General features: G+C 34.6%; 1 protein-coding gene across 6 annotated transcripts in view; it reads right to left on the bottom strand.

Moving 5' to 3' along the window:
• LOC118203579 (sodium-dependent nutrient amino acid transporter 1-like) overlaps window positions 1–23555 on the bottom strand; it is a 122943-nt gene that overhangs the window by 59650 nt on the left and 39738 nt on the right. For 5 of the 6 annotated variants that reach the window (XM_035375863.2, XM_035375862.2, XM_085813555.1 and 2 more), the window contains 3 exons: window positions 19491–19622; window positions 3766–3902; window positions 3554–3579 (listed from right to left, as the gene is read on the bottom strand). In XM_035375863.2, coding sequence (XP_035231754.1) covers window positions 3554–3579; window positions 3766–3902; window positions 19491–19622 — 295 coding nt within the window. The remainder of the gene's footprint in view (window positions 1–3553; window positions 3580–3765; window positions 3903–19490; window positions 19623–23555) is intronic. The other variant, XM_035375865.2, reaches the window with a different exon arrangement.

The following is a 23555-nucleotide window of genomic DNA, read 5'->3' as shown; positions in this document are numbered from 1 at the left end:
TTCTAAAAAATGTATATAATGAGCTAACTAACATTCTAACGGCTGGAATGAGGAAAATATGTGTAATAATTCATCTAACCACATAACGTAACAAGCTTTATCTAATCATAGCAATCCTTTTCCATGTGTTGAAATGTGGACTTTAGAGGTAACGTCCCGAAATAATTCACATTGAAATATGCCGTATTTTCTGTAGCTCTTGACTATGTCGTTGTATGCATATATTGTAACTTGCGTTCATATTCGTAAAGCCACCCAACTGGGAAAATGTTTAGTCACTCTGACTGTCGTACCGGCCTGGATTCGATTTTCGGCCTGGGTTCGATTTTCGGAGAAAGCATGGATGTTTGTCAATGTACAGAGGATATGTCGCATGGAAGCAATGTAAATATGCGACGAATCGGAAGTCCTCTCGTGATGCTGATGGTAGGGAAAGAGGGGTGGGAGACCCTTGAACTCGTTCCACCCCGGGATGTTTTCTCTCAAAATTGGAGGCGGAATAAAGTCGGGCTATCACCTATATGGTGCTTAAAGATCTTGCCAACGACAGGTGCATTTGACTTTTCACCACGATGAACACCATGGGCTTGTGCCGACCTTAGTCAGACAAGTGATATTGGTAACAACAACAACATGTTCCTAAATGACAAATCGAATGAAGAAGGTACTTTTTAAAACACTTTTGACATCTTGGATTTTGTCATACGCTCGGAGACAGTTAATATTGTTGCGGATTTCTCTTCCTGACACCAGTTGTTACGTTATTTTCTTCCTTCACGCTCGTACGGGGTTCGTAGATTTGGAGTGAATAACGACGACACTTGATGAAGTATCGAAACACACTTTATTGGCTAGTATTGTCAGGACAGCTCCAAACACGTTTTTACAGTCGTCGATGAACTACTATAAACACGCTGACACGATCAGCGACACAGCCTGCAGGTTATCAGGCCATCATGGGGGAGACGGCTTTACGGCAAAGCACTAGAGTACAGCTCGCGACTCTGCTTCGTCGTTCTCGGAACTCCACGTACTCTTGAGACTCTCCACGCTGCAACTCGCGATGCACTGGGCGACACTCAGAGCACAGCTCCCGACTTTTCGGTTCAGTCGTTCCCTGAGCTCAACACGCTCTCTCGACGATGCACTAACCGCGATACACTAACAGACTCCTTCGGTGAACTCGACGACCCACTCGGCACTTGCTGGCCGGCTGTTAACTCGATCGACTCCGCAGAGATTGACTCGCTATACGAGACACCAACTCGATACTGATTATTTCGCACTCTAGACGAGGCACTCTCACTCGCCCTCTCGACGAGGCACACTCTGAGACACTCACTAACTGACTGCGGACCAGCAGGGTTTATATAGCTTTCGGCTTGTTTTCGAGAACATTCTGGGCTAAACCGGTAAGAATTTGTTCCAGAAGGTTCTCCATCCGTCCAGGGTATATCGCCAATTTTGTCACCAAATGGGCGATTTCTCGCCAAATGTGGCAACAGTGCCTTGTCATTTTATGACAACCCTAAAACTACTTTGCTGGGAAGCCATCTCACCGCGCCTGTACATTTCGTAACAATATTAATGGACAGGAAGGGCAAGCTTTATGTGGATGTTCCTGTTACACTCCCTCATGATAGGTACTAAATAATCAAGCATGTACTGGGACAGGAGAAAGATGAGGAGGAGGAGGCTAAAGATGACACGCAATTCAAGACACAAGTCGAATGAAGCTAAAGAAGGACCGCAGATTATCGTAAGTTTTGTCGAAAAATGTTCGTCTCAGTTTCTCTGCTTCACAGTGAATTTTGGAAAGTACGGAAACAACCTTGTAAGCAGGCATGCATCTGAAGTTATATGCCATTGTAAGATGAAAATTTCGTAGCTTTTATGTGATAAAATATATGTTAATTTTAATATGTTGCTTAATTTTTTTAAATATAAAATGTGTATGTCTTTTAATTTCAAATAATATATAAATTGTTCAGTATTAGTATTTATTTCATAGTGGCCAATAAATCAAAAAACGAGATCAACAGTTTTGCATGCTGCAATTAAATTGACGTTAAGGTAAGTTAAGAAAAAATATATTCATTTATCTGGAAATATCTCTTATCTGGAATCCATGAGGTCCTGTGGTAAGAGAAATTCTACTATATGTACAACAAAATTACTAGTAACTCCTTTTTATAGTTATTGCTTTTATGTAGCATGTGTAATCTTCTTTTGTTTCAATCGAGACTACACATTTAGCAGTAAACTCTGGGATTTTGCTTTCTTTGATAGAATATAAAAGAATAATTACTCTAAAATTAGTAACTTTAGTTGCATAAAACAAATTTACCTCTGATCACTTTTAGGCAGCTAGTTTCGAGGTCCTCAACTTGAGAATACAGATTCCGTAGCATATATATATATATATATATATATATATATGCATATAAATAGATAGAGAGAGAGAATATATAAATGATAAATCATCTCCTAAGAAAGGAAAATTTAGAAAGCAATTTTTTTTTCATTTATTCTTATTTTTAAATCTATGTATTTCACTGAATGAATACTATTTTTTTATTGATTTTTGAAATTAATTTCCTATTTTCGAATGGGGGAATTTTTTCGTATTTATAAAGTTAATTAAGATTTGAATTCAGACATTTTATAAAAAACTGATTAGCAAATTTAAAACTGGAATAGGTATTTAGTTCAGAAATTCGAAAAAACGAAACGCGATCTTTATGAATTCTTGGTAATTATACAGAGGGAATCCAGTTCCCCTTAAAAATCGAGGTCTTTCTGTGGAATCAACAATGATTTTACTGTTTTAATTGTTTAAATTTACTTTTTATTAATTTCGGGTTTACCAATTACCAATTCCAATTTAATTCATTACAAATTCCAGTTTTTGATTTCCACAATAATTTACCTTTATTTTTCAAATTTTCCTTCACATTTCGTAGGAGGTAATTTATCATTTATGTATTTTCTATTAAATTAAATTTTTATCTTAGCAGAGATAGCGCAGGATTTTGCTTTTTAATTCCTTATAAAATAAATTTTGTAATTCCTTAATTGTAACGTTTTTCTCCTTATGTTTATCTATATATATATATATATATATATATATTCAATTTTTTTTTACTTCGGAGTTTGCTTTCGCTCAAAGAGTGTTAAAAATGAATTATCATAAGCGGAATTTAGTTGCATATATACGCAAAAATATTTACATATTAAAAAAGATTACCATTATTTTCTATTCCTTAGTTATTATACTATATCTCAATTTCATATTGTTCCTTCGAAACTTTTCCATTCAATCCAAACACATTATATTATTTTTATTATCTACTACTCCCTTTCTTATTATCTATGATCGCATTTTATAATATATAAATTTAGTCTTCGAAAACAAAGAAATCAGTTGTTATATAAGCGCAATACGGTTATTGTTATAATCTGAGTAGTAAATGGACTCCATTTATCTTTACATATCGATACACAAGTCTATTATAAACCCCGTAGACAAAATTCCATTAATATTTTTACTTACTTCCAAAAATATTCAGCAGTGAGATTCTGAAAGTATAAAAACAATTATATTAATCGAATATCGATTTCTATTAAGCTTTCCACATAGCGAAATCAATGTTCAATTTTTAAATATGAATATTTAAATATAAACATCAGTCAAATAGGCTTTGAGGTGAGGCTTTTAATTTAGTCACATTCTTCTGTAAATAATAAACGCAGAGACGAACTTACAGTGTGATTAATGTGACATGATGTCCACGGTAAACACTCTTTCATTGATGAATATATGTAAAAAACACTGAGAGCCATGAGATAATTGTAAAAGATAACAACGAATGAGACTGAAATCACTTGAGCATAACCAATTCCTGCAAAATAAAAAGACTGCACTTAGTATTATTAAAACATATAAATTATTTACGTCAAATTAATATTTGTATTGAACTGGGAAAAAATTGAACACCAAGAAATCGTACTTTTAGAGAAGCAAAAGCGCTTTCAGTGTATAAAGTATTTCTCCCGCCTTCTTAGCATGCCTTCGTGGTGTAGTGGTCAGCACGCTCGACGTGTATTCGAGAGGTCCGTGGTTCGAGTCCCATTGCTCATTTTTCACATATCCTGCTTCAAATAAAACCTAATGCCTCTATAATGGCGTCCAAGCTGAAAAGGTGGTGGATGATGATTCTCCACCACCAGGATTTGGCGATTGGAACCCCTAAAAACCCCAGTCTCTCTTTAAAAGGGAGAGTATATAAGGTATTTCTTTTGCCTTAGCATGCCTTTGTGGTGTAGAGGTCATCACGTATTCGACAGGTCCGTGGTTCGAGTCCCGGAGAGGTCATTGCTCATTTTTCATCTCTCTCTGTATCAAAAATCCTAATGTGTCTACAAGTGATTGAACACTACGATTCTTTTAGCTGCAACTATATCAAAGACAAGTATTAAAAACGCGATAGAGACATAAAATCTACGCTAGTGATTATTGTTTTCTCACAGTCGCCATTAATGTTAAATTTTGAAACTTAAATACTTCACCGCTTCTCGAGGAAAAAAAACTCGTCGATTTGAAAAATGTTGTCACGTGGCAACAACGAGACACCTTCGCTAGGGTTAAATGTGGCATAAAATCGGTACCCTTGAGAAAGACTCGTCGCTTTGTGTGCCCCGACGCCCAAAATGCGGCGAAAGAAAAAGAAGCGATTTATTCCCTAATTGTTTACACTCTCTCTGCAGAGCGGTGTTATATAGGGATTATGCGAAACAAGTTAACCTAAAAAATGGGAAATGGAAAGCATTTCCACTCTTCTTTCAGCTGGCATTGCAATAGGAACTATTGCTCATTTGAAAAAGTGCGTTCAAGGAATTGTTTTTGTTAATTTTCAGAAAAGACAGCAAAGAACACAAAATCGTTTTTTCTTCAGGATAGGATGAGGCTATTCAGCATACTTGAGTGTGACAAGCAAGTGGTTTGATTTGATTTGACGCGAACTTCTACGTGTTGAAAACTGGTGACAGGAGAAAAGAAACATTTCTATCGTAAACTTAAGGCTAGTTTCAGAATCGAAAGGTTTATCTCTGAAAGGAAAAAAAAAGGTAGCAGATGTTTGAGTTTTGTAGGTGAAATGTTTGCAAAAATTATTTTCTGTTCTTTATTTATAGAAAAGAAAACAAACCACAGGAAAATGTCCTCTAATAAAACTGAAGACGACATAGAAATAATATTATTGGGAATTTTTAATGAAAAATTGCCATTTATCATGAGGGAAAAAATGCTTTAAATTTGAGAGGGACAAAAGGAATGTCATGTTTTTCAAATGAAATAGCTAATTGTAGCTAATTGTTACTAAGAAAAAAATAGATTGTGAAGAATTAGCGATAAATGCATTGGAAAAAACAAGATTTAGCATATGAAAAATGCAATCTGAAAAACATTTACTGAAAGCTATAGTTACAGAAATTAGATTTACTGCTTTGATTAAAATGTCACATAAAGGAGAGAAAATAGTAGATTTAATTTCAAATGTGAACTGACTGGCAGGGTTGAAATTTCCCTCGAGAAAGTAAAATTACGTTTTACTTTTCGAGCTGTCTGTTTCAACAAACAAGTTAAATTTAACTGATACAAGGAATAAGGGGCTGCGCCCTATTTGTACAAGGAATAGGCATAAAGAAAGAAATTAAATTGTTTAGTCTTCCGTCTTAGAATTATTGGGCATAATTATCGTGGAACTCCCAAGATTTTGTAAAAATAATAAAACAAAATATGAATTGTAAAATTTCAGCTTTTCAAGCAAATACACTAAGCAAAAGCTTAAGATACAATGCATAATTTTAAGATACAATGTGCCGCCCTGTTGACGCGGTGGCATGGCAATCTGCCGTTGAGCCTTGGGCCCGAGTTCGAATCCCAGAGAAGGCTTCGGTGTTTGATAGTGCCTTTGCCTCATGGGGGTATTCAAAATACTTTCCAGACGAAAGCTCTCTCCATAAGTTGCTAGTAAGACAAATCTGATGTGTACACCACATGACTTCCTTATATTGGAATATTAAATTGGAATATTAAATTATACGCACTTTTTCTTGCATTTCGTTTAAACTTATTAGATTGAATTAAATCTACTTCGCCGACAATGGCCACAATGGACATAAACCACAATGGAATAAATGAATTCTTTAAAATTCACTCTAGTATTTGTTTACCATAGCGACACACTGGCGCTAGATTCATTTAACAGTATTAATAATTATATAACAGTTAACTTATATAATAATTATATAACGGAAACTAACTATTAGATAATACAATAATTATATAGCAGTTAACTTATATATTTCGTTCATATTATAACTCATAATGCACAAAATTTATATCATTTAAAGAATAGAATTATCTAATCGTTGCCATATGTTCTATTCAAATACTACAATAAAGCTAGAACGATGTATAAAAGAAATTAAGCAAACAAAACAAAAAAGAAACAGTTTTTGACAGACGATTGAGTATTTCTCATTCAATTAATTCAGTTTTCACTTCGCGAGAAGGCAAAAATACATAAAAACTCAAAATATCTATATTAAAAATTACGAAGTAAATCTTAAACACTTATTTCCTCGAAAAAATTCCAGAAAGGATTAAGTATGATTTAATTGGCAATAATAAATGAAGGCGTTATTTTTGTTGTTGCGAAGCTACGTTTCTCTAGATTGGCAACAAATCCACTAGTCTGCTGTTTCAAATGTAAACAAACAATGGCCGCCATCAAGAAAAGGATTAGGCTTAGCGGCACTTAAACAACTTTAAAATTGTTGATAATTCTAAAAATATTGCATAGAGATTTACTAAAGGCATAAAAACCTTAACGGGAAGATAAACACAACATAATTCAATCATTTTTCAAGCAAAAAATGTACAATTTACAAACATATAAGAGTAAAGAAACTGAGATCACTGAGCCGGGTAATAGAGTGGATATATATATATAAATATATTTATATACGTTTGGTGCGCCGATTGCAACCAAAATACGAGGTGCACATCTACATGTTATAGCAGTCCTATATACAAAATTTCAACGTTTTGAGGCTACTCGTTTTTGAGTTATGCGAGATACGTACGTACGCACGCACGTACGTGCGTACGTTCGTACAGACGCCACGAAAAATTCTCTTCAGAATTAATTTTAAAGCAGTTTTATAATTTTTTTGAAGGAAAAGAGTCTTTTATTCTGTCCTTACGTACAGATATCACGCAAAAACATCGCTAAATTGCATTCGATAGCGGTCAAAATGGATATTTTCGTTGAAATATGCTGCCTGAAACTTTACGCGATTAAAATACTTCCTTTTTACTTCGTACAAGGAAGTAAAAAAAGGTGTAAGAGACTCTTCGATGCATGCTCTGGAGAGTTCTCCATCAAAATTATGGATTATGGCTAAATTAGTAACAATTCTCATACAAGGAGAAACATATTAACATCGTATTTCTTTTTATATAGTTTAACGCAGTTTTTTATGTCTTCTATTAATTATAAGCTGGGCTTGTGAAAGCGTACTAGTTGGATTTATTAAAACTATTATATATTTTCTGCATTTTTATTTTAACTATGTTAAGGTGTAGTTACTTAAAAAAGACAGCAAAATTGAGTCAACTCAAAAAAAGGAGTTCTGGGATAATAATCCTTCTGGGCTAAAAATTGTATGGCAGCACATAAGATTGTATTGGGAATTCTAAAGATATGCTGCAATTAAGCATTTTGGGACTCTTCTGTTGATTTTTAAGTTTATTTGCTTGTTTATGATTTTGATGCTGTAATTTTTTAATATGTGTTTAATTCAGTCTAGGAAATTCAAAATTTACATACGTTTTTGCTTTTGCGTACGTTGAATTGCTTATATTTGCAGGTTTTGTTTTTTAACTCGGCCTGCTCCAAATAATACTTTTTAATTTTTTTAAAAGTTATTTATGATTTCGATGCGATAGTTTTGGATTTTTTCGCAATGCTTATTTCGCCCTATTGGGCTGATAAAGATATGGATTACTTTGATTCTTTTTTCTTAAAAACTTGACATATAAGTGATCTTCGAAGAGGATGAAGAAGATGTTCTATTTGTCATAGAGTGTAAAAGTACATTGTATAGCATAATACCAAACCGCCTCAATCTTAAACCCTCTGCAAAATCATGAAACCCCGCCTAAAATCATAAAAAATCTCTGCAAAGGTGCCTAACGCAGAGTTGATAGTTTACGAGAAATTTTATATATGGCATACTCGTCTCCAACTTTCAGTCCACATAGGGACCCGCTACAAGGAATACATGTAAAATAAGCGTTTAATAATTAACTTACAGCATTTTCTTGACTCTGATAAATATTACGAAACTGCTATAAGCTTAAAATGTAAAAATTACGCAATTAAATAACTTTGCTTACTATCCCACTTTCTGTTTTCTGTAAGCGTCCGAGAGTTCATTATTTTTCTCTGTTTGTGCCGATGTTAAAATTTTAATATTAAAGACTTCATCAAGAAAACATGGGAAACCTTTTTAACCGAGGATAGGATAAGTAATCCTAAATTTTTAGGATAAGTAATCCTAAATTAAATAATAATGGAATAATACAACAGAAGAGTATTTTATAATCATGAGTACTATGCATTTTATTCTTTACAAACACGAACGAAATGTAACATTTAGAATAATTTTTAATAAGACTTTGCTTCAGTCTTTCATTGTGGAAATTATAATGCCTGTTTTGCATAAATGGATCACAGAAAAGTCCCCTCACTATAAGCAACATCACATTATAACTAACGTAAACGTGAAGTTTCTAATTAATGGAAAAGATTTCGAGCTTTTCTTTTCACAGTTAAGAATCTTCAGCAATATTAAAACATCTTCTAAATATGTTTTTAATAATTCTAAATGCGGTGTCAGGGAAATTAAACTGGTTTCTACTTAGATATCTTTATTTCAGGAACTTATTCCAAGGAAATGAAAATTAACATCCCTTTTTGAGTGAACGAATGATAAAGTCATATCACTATTCTTTATTTCATTCAACACGGTAGACACGAAATGCCTTGAATTAATGTACTTTTGGCAAGATTCTTCCTGTTACTCGCATCACAGATTGAAAAAGACATTAATGCATACAGAAACAGTGAAAGATGGCCGACATTTTTATTTTCCTTATTTTTCCAAGCTGTAACGATATTAAGTCGTCTGACAAAATAAGATAGAAATATGTTTTTTTAATCTCTTTTAAATAGATTTTACACTAGTTTGCATAAGCAAGGAGAAAGTCACTGAGAAATTATAATGTATCATAGAAAAAAAAGAAACGTACATTCTTAATTTTTATTTGATTATTATTCTAGTCTTAATGAATTTCAGAAATAAATAAAATGCAAGGGAGTATTTCATACACACTTTTTAAGTGCAAGAATATGTAAACTAGATACGTATTAAATAGAGTATATATATACATAACTTACGTAGAATTTACTCATTAGGATTTAAAAAAAATTAACAATACTTGCAACTCTTTATTCTTCATGCACGTATGCATAGTTACTGCTTCCTATTCAATACTGACTCTAAGTAATTGCCGGAACCGTTATACCTATGAATAATCACCAGTGGTACAGTGTTTTAATTATCTTGTAGGGTTTATATTTATTTTAACTAACATTTATTTTAAGTTTAAACTATCTTTCCTGTCAAGCCTTACTTTCCCCTGGAACTGCCAATGCCAGAATATGTAAATTTGAGTAGAACGCGCAAGTATTCAAATTATCAGCGGAAGTATTATGATTTAAATAGGAAGGAAACAAGTTCGGTGTGTGATATTCTTACTTCACGAGCGCGGAGGTAGTTAGCGAGAAATTGAAGAACCCCGCGTTTCGGCCTATGTGCTTGGCGGGAAGTAGTGTTAATCGTTCAAGTGAGCTTCAAGTCTGCTGAATTAGCAGCGGTGTTGTAAAACGCGGTGAGTTAGTTATTTTAGAGAGCCTCGTAGTTAGAGTCTTGTCTTTAAGTTCTTTTCAGGTTATTATTTTTATTTGACTGCCGAGTTGGCACAGTCTGTGAGCGTCAAGAGCACGCAATTGTAATTTTTACGTTGAATAAAAAGGGACTTAAACCCTTCACAAGACTCTGTGTTTTATACAGTTTTCACAGTCACCTCTTGGTTGCGTGCAAGTTGGAGGCGCGCAACGTTACAATCGAAACAAATGAACTTTGGAAAAACATGTTGAGTTTAGAAGAGACGGCATAAATAACGATATCCATTCAGAATTGCAACTACACTGGCGGATATAATTCAGAAGCTGTACCATACAACAGCTATGATGCATGTGCGTGGTCTTGCGTAAATCACATTGTCGAAGAAAACCCTAAAATAAAAGTTTGACGATCTAACAAAAAGCAAAGTTAAATAGACCTTGTGAGCTCTCAAAACTAAACTTATTATTACCTACTGCTGCAAAAGAGATAAATAATGGGTTCTAGTGGCATTTGGTGCCACTCCAGTAGCAACGCAGTTTTCAGGACATCGAGGGCCTTGAGAGAGGAAAGGTGTTGCAACTGCCCTCCCATCAGTGTCACAGACATATAATATTCTACGTTGCATACAATCTTCGATATCTAGCTAGCCATTCCATCTGCCTGATATCATCACATTCCGGAAAATATTCTACCAGACTACCCTTACATGAATAAACATATAAATGAAGTGACAGCGGATTGCATCTTCGAAAAGGAGAGCAAAGGGTCTAAAATTTCTTCCCTGCATTCACAGAGCTTCTGTCGTTGAACCATGTCATGTCTGTTCATGTCACGATTAATCTCTTTCGGTTGGAATTACAGTCCGCGCTATCACGATCTCTTATGAAGGCGTCTAACTTCAAAAAGCAAAGTTACTGTCTTGCCAGTTCAAAAAGCAAAGGTACTTTCAAAAGCAAAGTTACTATTCAAAAAGCAAAGTTACTCTCCGGCAAACTTCACTGTCGATTCAAATCTTTCGAGTAATGTAAGTTATTTTTCAGTGCTAAAACAACTTTCTTGAGCTTAGTATTTATAGCATGTTTTCTATTAATTTTTAGTTGTAAAATGTTTAATCAATTTAAAAAAGAATAAATAATAATATTTTTAAAAAGCCAATATACACTAAATACGTACGAAATAAAAAATTCCCAGTGATTAAATTATGCCTTCAACTACACTCATGTAGAACGAATTGAACGAGGTAATCATTGAAACTAAACCTGAAAACTCAATCCAGCGGTCTTTTAGAACATGCTCGGATTTGCGAGTGCTTCTTTTTTACACACTCTCGCACATAATGTCGACTGCGCACGCACGGATAACCGGCTAAAGAGGTAATCGAATGTATATTTTACGGACCGTGGCCCATTTGGTACGTTGTAAAGTTGCGCGCTTCCAACCTGCACGCAAAAAAGTTGTGACTGCTGAGAGCTGGAAATAGACCAAAGTCCTGAAATGGGTTTAAATCCCTTTTATTCAACTTTCGAAGTTACAAATGCGTGCTCTTGACGCTCACAGACTACGCCGACCCGGCGGTAAAATAAAAATAAGAAACTAAAAAGAGATAATAACAAGTGACTAACTACGAGGCTCTCTAAACGTAACTAACCTCACCGCGTTCTAAAATACCGCTGATAATTCAGCAAACTCTGAATATTACGTTAAAAGATAAACAATTTGCCGAGGCAAGCACACAGGCCGAAACGCGTGGTTCTTCAATTTCTAACTAGCCACCTCCACACTCGTGAAGCAAGAAAGCACCCTTTCGAACTCGTTTCCTTTCTATTTAACTCAGAATACTTCCGCTGATAATTTGAATCCTTGCGCGTTCTACTAAAATTTACATACTCTGGCATTGGCAATTCCAGGGGAAAGTAAGGCTTGACAGGAAAGATAGTTTAAACTTAAAATAAATGTTAGTTAAAATAAATATAAACCCTACAACGTGTTTGCATAGTTTTCCCTGCAGAGACAGCGAATCATCTTATCAAATTATCTTAAAAACAAACCCTTGCAATAATACTGATATAGTAAAAAAGAAAAAAAAAAGGAAAAAGAAGAGGAAGAAGATACAGATTCATAAAATAAACTTTATCTCAAGGAACTATTATGAACTGTTATAAATTATGACTGTTAGCCTACTATTATTATATCTATTATAACTTCTATAATTATATCTAATAGATATGATATCAATCAAAATAGCGATATACTATTTATACTGTTCTATTATGTGTTATATTATACTATGTATTTTTTTTAATATTAACTTAAAAAATAAACCGAAGTGTAGTGGGACTATACCTACATTACTTATAGTAAACATTGCGTGTCCCACTACATTTCCACCTGAACCTGAACCTGCAGAGACAGCGACCAGTGCCGTTGCGAAGAAATCGGCAGACCTGATCACCTCATCTTTGACTATCCGTACCCAAGCTCTGATCATCTCATGAAATCGATGGGCACTCACATTTCGAAGTGAGTCAAAAACTCAATAAACTTCAGCTCAGAAGCAAATAGCTCAAGCTATCAGTAATACCACTAGTTTATTTTAAGACTTCAGTTTTACCCAGGGCTTACGTAATTTAATATACCACTCTTTTATCAATAACACTGACACTGGGACCTGACAAATTCGAAGCCCCGGGTTCGCCCAGCTACTAACATCTTGTCCGACATTTTCATGCAGTCGGTCTGTTAAAAACATCGCTATTGTGCGTGACAGTATTATTGAAAAAAACAAAAACTTAACTTAGATGCCTAGAAAGACTAACAACTTCAGAACGTAAACAGAAAATTCAGTCTGTCATGACCCATCATCAGCAGGTTATTATCTACAATGTGCGAGAGTGTGTAAAAAAAGAAACATTCGCAAATCCGAGCATGTTCTAAAAGACCGCTGGATTGAGTTTTCATGTTTAGTTTCAATGATTATCTCGTTCAATTCGTTCTACATGAGTGTAGTTGAAGGCATAATTTAATTGCTGGAAATTTTTTGTTTTGTACGTATTTTAGTGTGTATTGTCTTCTTATTCTTTTTTAAATTTATTAACTATTTTACAAGTGATTAAGCATTTCATCGAAAAAGTGATGCTGCAAATTAAGTCGTGGAGAACATTGTTTCTCATTCTTAAATCGGAATATTTACCTGTAATAAGTCTGCAAAAATATTTCCCGTTTCCTGAAAATAAAATATTTCTACTGGGTATATTAAATCAGGCTCCGTCTAGACAGTATAGTCCAGTGATGGCGAACCTATGGCACGCGTGCCACAGTCGGCACCCATAACCTCATCAGCCGGCACGCGACTAAAATATTACTTCATTAATCAATAATCTCAATAAAATGATACTATGTAACTTAAATAAGTGTTTTAGTCTCTTCTTGAACGGTTCACTTACTTACTTATCGCATAATGACACTGACATAGGGCCTAAGCCTATATATGAGATTTTCTTATACCGCCATAGAAATCATATACATATTTATTGACCCAATTTATAACGTTTCAGTTGTTTGGGACAATCATATTATTTATTGCATGGCAAAGAATATGCCAAGTTGAAGCAGCTAAAGTGTTCTAAACGAATTCAAACTTTTTGCAGACTGCTGGTGAATATTAATACTTTCATTGTAAAATAGATTCCAGTTTTCAGATCTAAATATTTTGAGGTAACTTATGAATAATTCTAATTTAATATCTTAAATACAAATATAATGAAAAAATATGCAGCTGGATAATATAGCAAAACGCGAAAGCTTTTTGTAGCGAATTCAAGCTTATTCAGATGCGCTCAGCTAAGATAAGCCCATAGTCGAAAAGGAGCACATGAAATCTTTCTTTCGATTCAATATTTACTTCGCAATTTCTTCAACAGATGGCGCTATGTTATTCATTCATCAAGGTTTCGAAGTATAATGGGTCTTTTGTTCGAGTGTTCCAACTTCGTTACACAGTAAAGTGTAAAGAGATTACACAGTGTGAAGTGCAAAAAGATCACACAGGACAGCACAAATGATAGTTTTGAAAATTAATTCCTTAAAGCTTGGAATTCTCTGCCAAATAAGTTTAAATCAATGAAAACATTTGGGATGCTATTCTTACTTTGTCTGGATCACCTTATACGTGTGAACAGCTGTTTTCCGCTTTGAATTACATCAAATGTGACACGAGAAACAGACTGACAGATAACCTGGTGCTGCATGTGTTGAGCTCAAATGAAGGAAGTATGAGCCAAAGTATGACGAATTATCAGTATGTATACAACAGCTAAAATAATACTAATTATGCAAAACCAATCTATTTCCTGTAATAAAAAGCTTCTTGTGTCGTTGAAAATTCTCTTCTTGTTTTTTCTCTTTAAGTCAAAAGAGAAGTGTGTGTTGTTCGGCTAAGCCAAACCCCCATTTTCAGGTTTAATTAGAAGGTTGGCATTTTGCTATAAATAAATGGGTTTGGGTTGAATTTTGGGCACGCGGCCCCAAAAAGGTTCGCCACCACTGGTATAGTCGGTTAGAGGAGCTTACTTTGGCACAGAAGGGCTCGGGCCAGTATCTCCAGCTCAGTAGGAGGTACTGCCCGGGCTCGAATCCTGGAGAAGACATGCTTGTGATTGCCCGTCCTTTTCATAGGAGGCAAAAGTGGTTGCCTATTAGGTGACTCCACAATAAAATGGCCACCACTTCCGGCCTTAGGAGTGGCCAGTGCTGAATAAGAAAGTTCCCTCCATTAGTTATATATTTAAAACAATAAATCCGGCGTTTTCGATATTGGGATACACTTTAGTAATATGTATATATTTTTTACTCTAAATGGTGGTAAAAATAAAAACTGGAATAAAATTAAAAAGCTGCAGTAATCTTAGTAACAATACTAATAAGCATAAAAGGAATCTATTTTTATCTTTTCAGAACAACAAAAACCTAAAACTTAGTACTGATGTGCAAATTCTTACAGTTCCGAAATCTTGTCAACCTAAGTTAGAATTTATTATCTGAATTCAGTTTTCAAAATTTTCTGATATTTTTAGCTTTCTAATAGTTTACTCATTTAGCTGAATTTGCTTCCTTTTGTACATATTTCAATGAATGATTAAACCAAATCATTTTCCTTAAACTGTATGAATTTGTAAATTAAGAAGTGTTTTGCTTTCGAAATTGTTTCTTGGAGAGTTCAAAAGCATAACTATTTTGTTTAGGGTTGGAAGATCCGCTCCGGAACTGATTAATAAAACTATTTCTCTTTCCTGAGCAAATTAACTCCGATTCCAGAAAAATGAAGGTTTTTTTTTTTTTTTTTTTTTTTTTTTTTTTTTTTTTTTTTTACAGTTCACAGATAACTCTCGGTGTAAGCGTGCAAGAATTAAAGATCTACAGTCTGATTTGCGGAAACTAGAGAAGCCCTTGTTGTTGGAAGAGTACCAGGAAAGTTCGATTCCCATGTTATTGGAAAAATGAACGTTTATCCTCCCATGTTAAAAATCAGTTTCATTTTTATCATTTCCGATCTTTTTGAAACATTTATATTTTAGTATTTTATTATTAGCTCTGCGTATAAAGGAAGTTTCAGTGAGGCTCAAACTTACAGTTGAAATAAACCAGTTTAGGGAGTTAGCTTTTGACTGAGTTGATTTTTCCGATCCCATTGTTCGTTCAATTCTTTCCGTTCGTCGCTCCATCCTCGGTAATCAGTCTTGTTTTACCCCTCGTTCCGGATCTAAGATTATTGTTAGTGAGCAGTGAGTTATAAAAAAGCTCCGATTCATTTCAGTGAGCGAATGATTCTGATTTGATCCCATAAAAGAACGATTCTGCCCATCACAAGTCATATTACCTTATTCCGTGGTACCAACTAACTAATCAGATATTATAAGAAATTTAACTCGACTTTTCTTTCGATTTTTTTTAATGAAACTCCCTTTATTAATGAAACTCTAGCTTTGGAAAAATTAAATGGAAACAATAAACATGCAAAATCGTGATTCATAACTCTCGCTCGGGAAGTTTTTACTGTTTTATTAGTCTAAAGAAGCTTTGTTCCTGGAGTACTATTGTTTTCCTTTTGAGATTTTTCGTTGATTCACTATAAATGTCCGTTTCACTTTTCAAACTGTTGCTACCAAATGTTAGAGTACTGCATTATATTTCAAGAAATTAAATAATGAAAAATCTGCATAAATGTATGTGTATTTCTCGCATTGTGATAAAACAACGGTACATAGAGCCATCGAATTTCAAATGACGTAATCCTCCTGCGAATATGGGCATGTGGAAGCCCAAATTTGAAATTTGGAATTTGTTTTATTATCGATTTCATATTTTGTAAAACTTTAACAAATTTTTTGATTAACAAACTCAAGGATTTCAAAGCGAGCCATGGCAATGTTGTACAGAAGAAACATTTTATCTCCAACTCGCGAAACTGTGTATCGGAAATTCTAACGATATGCTCAATTTAAAACTATTTTGCGATATTGCTCTTGAACTGAATCTTATGGTTTAAGTACGAAGAACATGATATTTAACAACTAAAGGTAACAGACAAATGTTAAAGAAAAAAAGCCCCTTTGGATGTAATTTAAAATCTGAAACCTTTCAGATTTTTTTTAGGTCTAATTTTATTTAAATGAGTATAAGATGATCTTGCATTAACATGATTTTTTTTTGAATAACCTTCTTTTATCTACTTATGAAATTACACTTTATAAGTCTTGCACCTCATTAAGTTCTTGGTCTTTCGAAAAGTTTATAAATGTGTTCATTTTATTTACATCACAGTACCTATGAGATAAATATTATGTTGCGTTATGCAGATTACTTAACTTAATCCTACTAGTGTCATGTAGAGATGAGAGCCAAATTGTTGACAGGTAATCTGAAGTGTAACTAAATTTGATTCACTAAATAGTGCACTTAAGAGATTATTTCACTCTTCTTTAGCGTCTGTTTTCAACTACTTTGATCATGAATTTCCTATTTTGCGCAATACATTTGCCCAGGTTTAAAAAATATTTACGCTTCTACCAGAAGATTTATGCATAGTTATCAGGATATTTCTGAAGATAATGCAGCTACTCGTGCTACCCTCGTTTTACCACTTTACTATCATTTGCGTATTTTTATTCGATTCTGTTGACTTGGGTTACTAAAGTAACGTATTTATTTACCTGAACTAATTCGAGTTGAATCGCTTCGGATAACGCTTCCGCGTACACGATAACCTGGTAAGGAATTCCCGCCCGTCGCGTGTCCTCTCGTGGTGTCAATCTGTGGCCACAAACTTATGACCCTCGAAGCAATTTTATGCGGCCCCGCGAATACATTTCAATTATCTATTTGATGAAAATGCGATGCTACAAGGATTTCACGAATTTAATTTTTTGGCAGCCTGAATTTGCATTCTTTTCATTACATTAAAAACGAACGTGAATAACGAGTCAGAAAATTTACAAAAGAGCTAATTAATTTGCATAGTGATATAAATCAGGTTCAAAGATTTGAAAGCATGGATGTGATTAACTTTTTTCTTATTTTTCAGAAGATAAATACGCTCTTTTACGAATTTTTACACTAGAAATAATCGCTTCCTTCGAGAATATATTTATATGTGAACAGTTTGTTTTCTACAACTGAAACTTTTATGAAAAATAAACCGTATTGATCGGATCATAACTAAAATGACATCAACTGTCAAACCGTCATAAAAAATTCAGAAGTTTATAATTATTTGCATACAAACATGTGTATTTTTATTTATGTTCAGAAGAAAAATTTGAAACTCTCTGAGAGCTTTGCACAGGAAGCAGTAGTAGAAGCGACCAAATTAAACTCTGAAGGAAGAGAATGCATCTCCTAGTTTTAAACAAGAACATCTTGAGAGACAAATCCGATATACCCTCACCTCTCTTTCCTTATCCTCAATCTTTCGCGATTACTTTTGCCTTAACAATTTTTTAAGTACCATCCCATGCTACCAAGACAGTATACATTTACAAACATATATACCATCACAAGGATTCGAACACAGCCCCAAAGCTATGGAAGACGACTTCCCTTTCAGACATGTCAACAGGACGGGGCAACACTCAACATGAATACCATTAACTTCAGCTACTCCTAGAAAATAGTCTCAATAACTACATATTACTTATATACTATTTTTTCAGACAGATTAATGGACCCATTTATGGCAGTGTTTCTAAGCTAGGAAGTATTACAATGTATTTCCTCTTTTCTTACCACATGCTTTGAATGGATATAGATATAGAAAGCTAGATAGGTAAATATAGATATATACACACTGCGTCCATAAGAGTTTTTACGGTTACAGTCGAAAAAAAAGACCGCAGTTCTAAAATATCGTGGTCGAAAATAAAGCGGTTCAAAAACTTCCCAGTTTAAAAAAGTCGTCGTCGAAAATATCGTGGTAAAAAATAAAGTACCTACAAATCATCGAATGACGATAACATCGCATACAATGCTTTTTTCAAAATGCATAGTGAAATATTATGTAAAGAATGAAATGAGCTAATTTCCCCTGAAGAGTTGGTACTATTTCGGTTTTCTTTCAATTGTTCATTTTTAAGTAATTTTCTTTACATGGCTTTAATTATTATTAACAATTTTTGACACAATCCACTACTATTGGCCATTGCTGGTAAAGCAATTTTTCCATGCAGATTTAACTTTTAATATTTAATACTTGTAAAAAAATTTTCTTAAACATTTTAAAATTTTTAAATGTTTTAATATTACTTAAAATTTATAAATTTGTATAATTGGAATTTACTTAGACATCAAACTGTAATTCGTTTACTTTATTAGCTTTCTGAATTTAAATTGAAATATTAGAATTTTAATAGGAGTTTTTCCCTTTAATTACAATTTTATATATATCTATATGTATAGAGATATATATACAAAGAATGTGTAATTCTCGAAACGGACTAAAGCAGCGGTTCTTAAGCTTTCGACTAACGCCGTACCATGTAAACAAAAATTGAAAACCTTTAGTACAACCACTATAAAGTACTACTACCACCACAGCTCTTGAACAAAGCTCAGATCGCATGAATTCACGAGTGTTATAGAGAAAGAACTCAGTCAGGATGTTGAAGTTTTAATTTTTTAATTTAATATTTAAAAGTTCTTTGTTTCTTTGCGTACACCAGTGATACGAGTACCACCGGTTGAGAAACCCTGGACTAAAGCACTTTTCTTTGTGTTACTTTTTGTTAATTATTTCATGTAAGTTTCTTTATGTAATGTTTGTGTTTAATTAAATTCCTTTTATTAAATATCCAAAGTTTGTTTCGATTAAATTTTACCAGTTTTGCTTAACAATTTACAGCTAGCCGTGAAAACAAACTCTACACTTATAATATTTTTATTTGTTTAAGGTCTTTGCTTACCTTTAAAAGCGGGAACTACTCTCCATAATTTAATAGGACCTTGACTTGAAAACTGACCTAGAATCAGTTCTAGGTAATACAATGGTCTGCCGATTATTACCAGCAATATTAAATAAGGTATGAGAAAGGCACCTGAAAATTCACGATATTTTTAGAAGCAAGTTAGTAAATTTTATATGATCAGAAATTTTTATGAATTTAAATAATTTATTCAGAAATTTTCAAGAAAATAGTTGAAAATGAAAAACTAAAATACATTCCAGAAACAGTCCTGCTTTAATTTCTAATTACTGGCTAAAGAACATTGAAGATAAACAAAAGGAAAGATAAAGTTAGCAAGGCAACAACAACTTTGTGTTTGGCATGTAGTTAGGATTTAGGATTTAGGAACGGGAAAGACGGGCACCACGCCTTTACCATTTGGTTAATTGGTTTAGCGCCGTCTCCCCACTACGTGATCCCAGCCGTTGATATTAGCAAACAGATACAAAATTTGAAATAAATACAAAATTTGAAATGATACATAATTGAAATGAATACATAATTTGAAATGATACATAGTTTGGAATGAAAAAAAAATATTGAAGCATAATGTATAAAATAGCATAATTATAAACGTACAGAATTTTGAATGTAATACAAAAATTTTAAACATAATATATGACATAACTCTTTAAAATATGTGCGGAATTCTGAATATAATATGCGACGAAAAGAAATAGTAGTGATTAAGAGAAGTTTGTAGTTCCAACAAAAGTCTATATTCAGAATTCACAGTTTAAAGTCTATAGTCCATATTCTATAGATGTAGTGTAAGGATCTTAAATTTAACTAATGTTTATTTTATTTTAAATCTTTACTATCACTTCTTATTTTCTACTTCCGCCCAGAATTAAAAGCGTTAACTTATTTATGCAAAATTTGTCTGGCGAACGCCAAGTACTTAAGTTGTGGCTTTTTGCCAAGCGAGAGAGAGGAAGGAGTTAGTCGAAGCAGGCCGCTTGCCTCAGAAGTTTTACTCGGTTGCTGTTTGCCTTCCAGGCCAGAGGTTTAATCCTAGTGATAATTTTAAACGTATTGTAGTGTTAACAGTTCTCTGTACTACATACGGCTTCCTGTTAATATACGGCCAATCGTCCTTGTTTATTATTCCAAAGTTAAGTTAGAGTTTAGTTATATTTTTATATTCTTACGTTCAGAACAAAAGTAGTTGGTTTCTGTATTCCGAAGTACGGAAATTATTGTAAAGAGTGAAAAATAAAGGGTTTTGTATACCCTTCTAGTGTATCCTGTCTACTTCCCACAGTTTTGAACATAGCTTTAGTAAGCTCCCTGTTCCGAGTCAGGTCCTTGCATGTTCCCAAAGAAAGTAAGACGGAACATTGAACCTGATAGTGGCGCCCGACGAAGAAGAATAACCATGGCCGAGTTTCAAGAAGAACCTGTGCTGCCTGCAGAAGGGACTCAGAATCCAGAAATGCCAGCTGCCGCCCTGGAAGGATTTGGTTACATCGTCCAGACCATGCGCGCTTCGATGAAACCAGAAGCAACATTTAATGGAAACTCACCGGTAACCAGTTTTTTGGAAGAATTGGATGACCACTTCATGCTCTACCCCGTGCACGAGTTTCAAAAAGTTACCTTAGCTACCAGCGCTTTGAGGGGCCAAGCGCTTAACTGGTTCAAATGTATAGGCAGAAGTTTCTTGGGTCAAGCAGGAAGTCCCACCTATACTTACGAGAATTTCAAGACTGCCCTAGTAAAAGCCTTCGCTGTCGTAAGGGATCGTGCGAAATTAGAAACGGAACTTTTCAGAATATATCAGCAAAGAATCGAAAATCTCTCGAGCTTTATTTTAAGAAAAATTCACGTCTTCAAACTCTTGTATGGAAACCGTCCGGATCCTGAGATAATTCAAGTGATTTTGCCGAGGTTACTTCCCCAAGTGTAAGACTTTATTGAATTAAGGAATCCGACTACACTGGAAAAATTATTTGAGCTAGCAATCCAGTTTGAAAGTAGAAGAACGGCGGACATTGAAAGAAGACGCCAATATCAACAACGAAACCAATTTGGTGCGCCAAGACCACAGCAAAGTCAAGCACACGGCTACGGAAGCAAAGCGAATCAGTGGGCAAGGAAACCCGAGTATTCAAAAACAGCCGGCGAACGTCCACAGTTCAATAGCAATCCAGGAAAAAAGTCTCAAGGCCAGTGGAAAAAGAAGGAAAGCATGGAAATGAAAAATGATTTAAACTAAAACGGATTTCTGCTGACGGGAGGGTGCGGAAATCCGAAGGCCAAGAAAACCCCTCTTCCTTCAAGTTAAATACAGTAATGGTGAAAAATTTGACTCTTCCGAAGATTGAAGTGTTGGTGAATAATATCCCAGCCACCGCACTCCTGGATACAGGCGCGCAGTGTTCCTGTGTGGCAGAAGATTTTTTTAGGAAGTATTTTCGGAAATACCGCATATATAATTCGGATAATGGTCCTCAATTTGTAAGTAATGTATTTGAAGACATGTGCCAAAAACTGAGCATACGTCATTTAAAAATGGTCCCGTATCGGCCGCAATCAAATATAGCGGAACGGGTCAATAGAAATATAGTGAAAATTATCCGTAGTTATATTAAAAATTTTCATAAAAGCTGGGATATCTATGGCAATGAATTTGCTTTCGCCCTTAGGACCGCAAAACATGATACAACGGGCAAAACTCATGCTGAGTTACTTTTATGCAGAAAGATTATAACGCCGTTAGATAAATTATTTTATGTGCAACAAAGAGCCCCAGAATTTAAAATGGGTGATATAGAAAAATTAATTAAAGAAGCAAAAAAGAATACTGAAGTAGCACAGAGAAAACAGAAGCTTTATTATGACATGAAACGACGGGGAGTAACTTATAAAGTAGGGGATGAAGTGTTAAAAATTAAGCATTCACTTTCTTCAGCACCAGAAGATAAAACTGCCAAATTTTTTCCACGATTTGAAGGACCATGTGTCATAGAAAAAATAACTCACGCTGTAGTTGCGTTAAAAGCCAGAAATGGTGAAACCTGCTCCGCAAACACTGATCAAATAAAACCCTACTATGATCGTAATAAAATGCAAATTTTCAAAGATCTTTTGCAGGATCCGGCACGGCAGACACGGCAGGCACAAGCTCCAGAGGTGGAACAACGTCAAGCACAAGGACAAGCCAATACGAGGCAGGAGCAATTGAAAAGAAAGTTTCCCCGTTGGAAAATTGAAGGTAACAAGAAAAAGAAGCCGTTCCACCGTCCAGAAAAGAGAGCTCACGAACACCCTTAGAATGAAGAAGGGAGAAGTACGATGTATCCAAAGAAAGCCAGGAGAAATAACGGCAACTATAACCCGGCTCCCAAACGGAAGATCGACTCATCGACAGGACTCTCCGCAGCAAATGTCGCCGAACTGCGGAAGGGCCACCAGCGGCGGAGGAAAAGTTACAAGGAAAATTTAAACGGCCAGCGACGAGGTCCAAGCAGGAACGCGAAAGAAGTGTCCCGGTTCCGCCAAGACCAGCGGCCATCAAAGGGTCAAGACCACAGGCAGAGGAGAAAAAGAAGGTATTCAAGGGTGACCGAACTGGAGGAAAAAGAAAGCTTCTAGAGGAAGGCACTGAAGGGCGAGCCCGCACAAGAAGGAGGATAAATCAAACCAGAATCTGCGCTACCTTCCAGGACTGGGCTCAGAAAAGAATGTCCGAATATCACAAAGATAAGTAGAATTTTATGTTACTTTGCAAACTTAAGTTAATCTTTCATTCTTACTGCAAGTGGCAGATTTCAAAAAGTTTCACCTCATGTGAGGTCTATCTTTATCGGCGAGAAATGAGTTGTTACCGATTTTGGTATTATGTTTTTCAATTACTCGCGCGTAAAACTAAAGTTGATGTATAATAGGAATGTGTAAATACCTAAATATTGTAAAAGTTATTGTATAAATTTTATTCAAAACATTCTGGCAAGAAAGAAGTTTTAGTCTGAAAGACTTTTTGAAATGTAGTATTTCTATGTAGAAGAATTGGCACTTGTT

This window comes from Stegodyphus dumicola, chromosome 3 (genome assembly GCF_044657685.1).
Source record: "Stegodyphus dumicola isolate Sdum_Otavi_A_Nest chromosome 3, ASM4465768v1".
NCBI classification, from domain to species: Eukaryota; Metazoa; Arthropoda; class Arachnida; order Araneae; family Eresidae; genus Stegodyphus; species Stegodyphus dumicola.
This window is presented reverse-complemented; position numbering and strand designations above follow the sequence as displayed.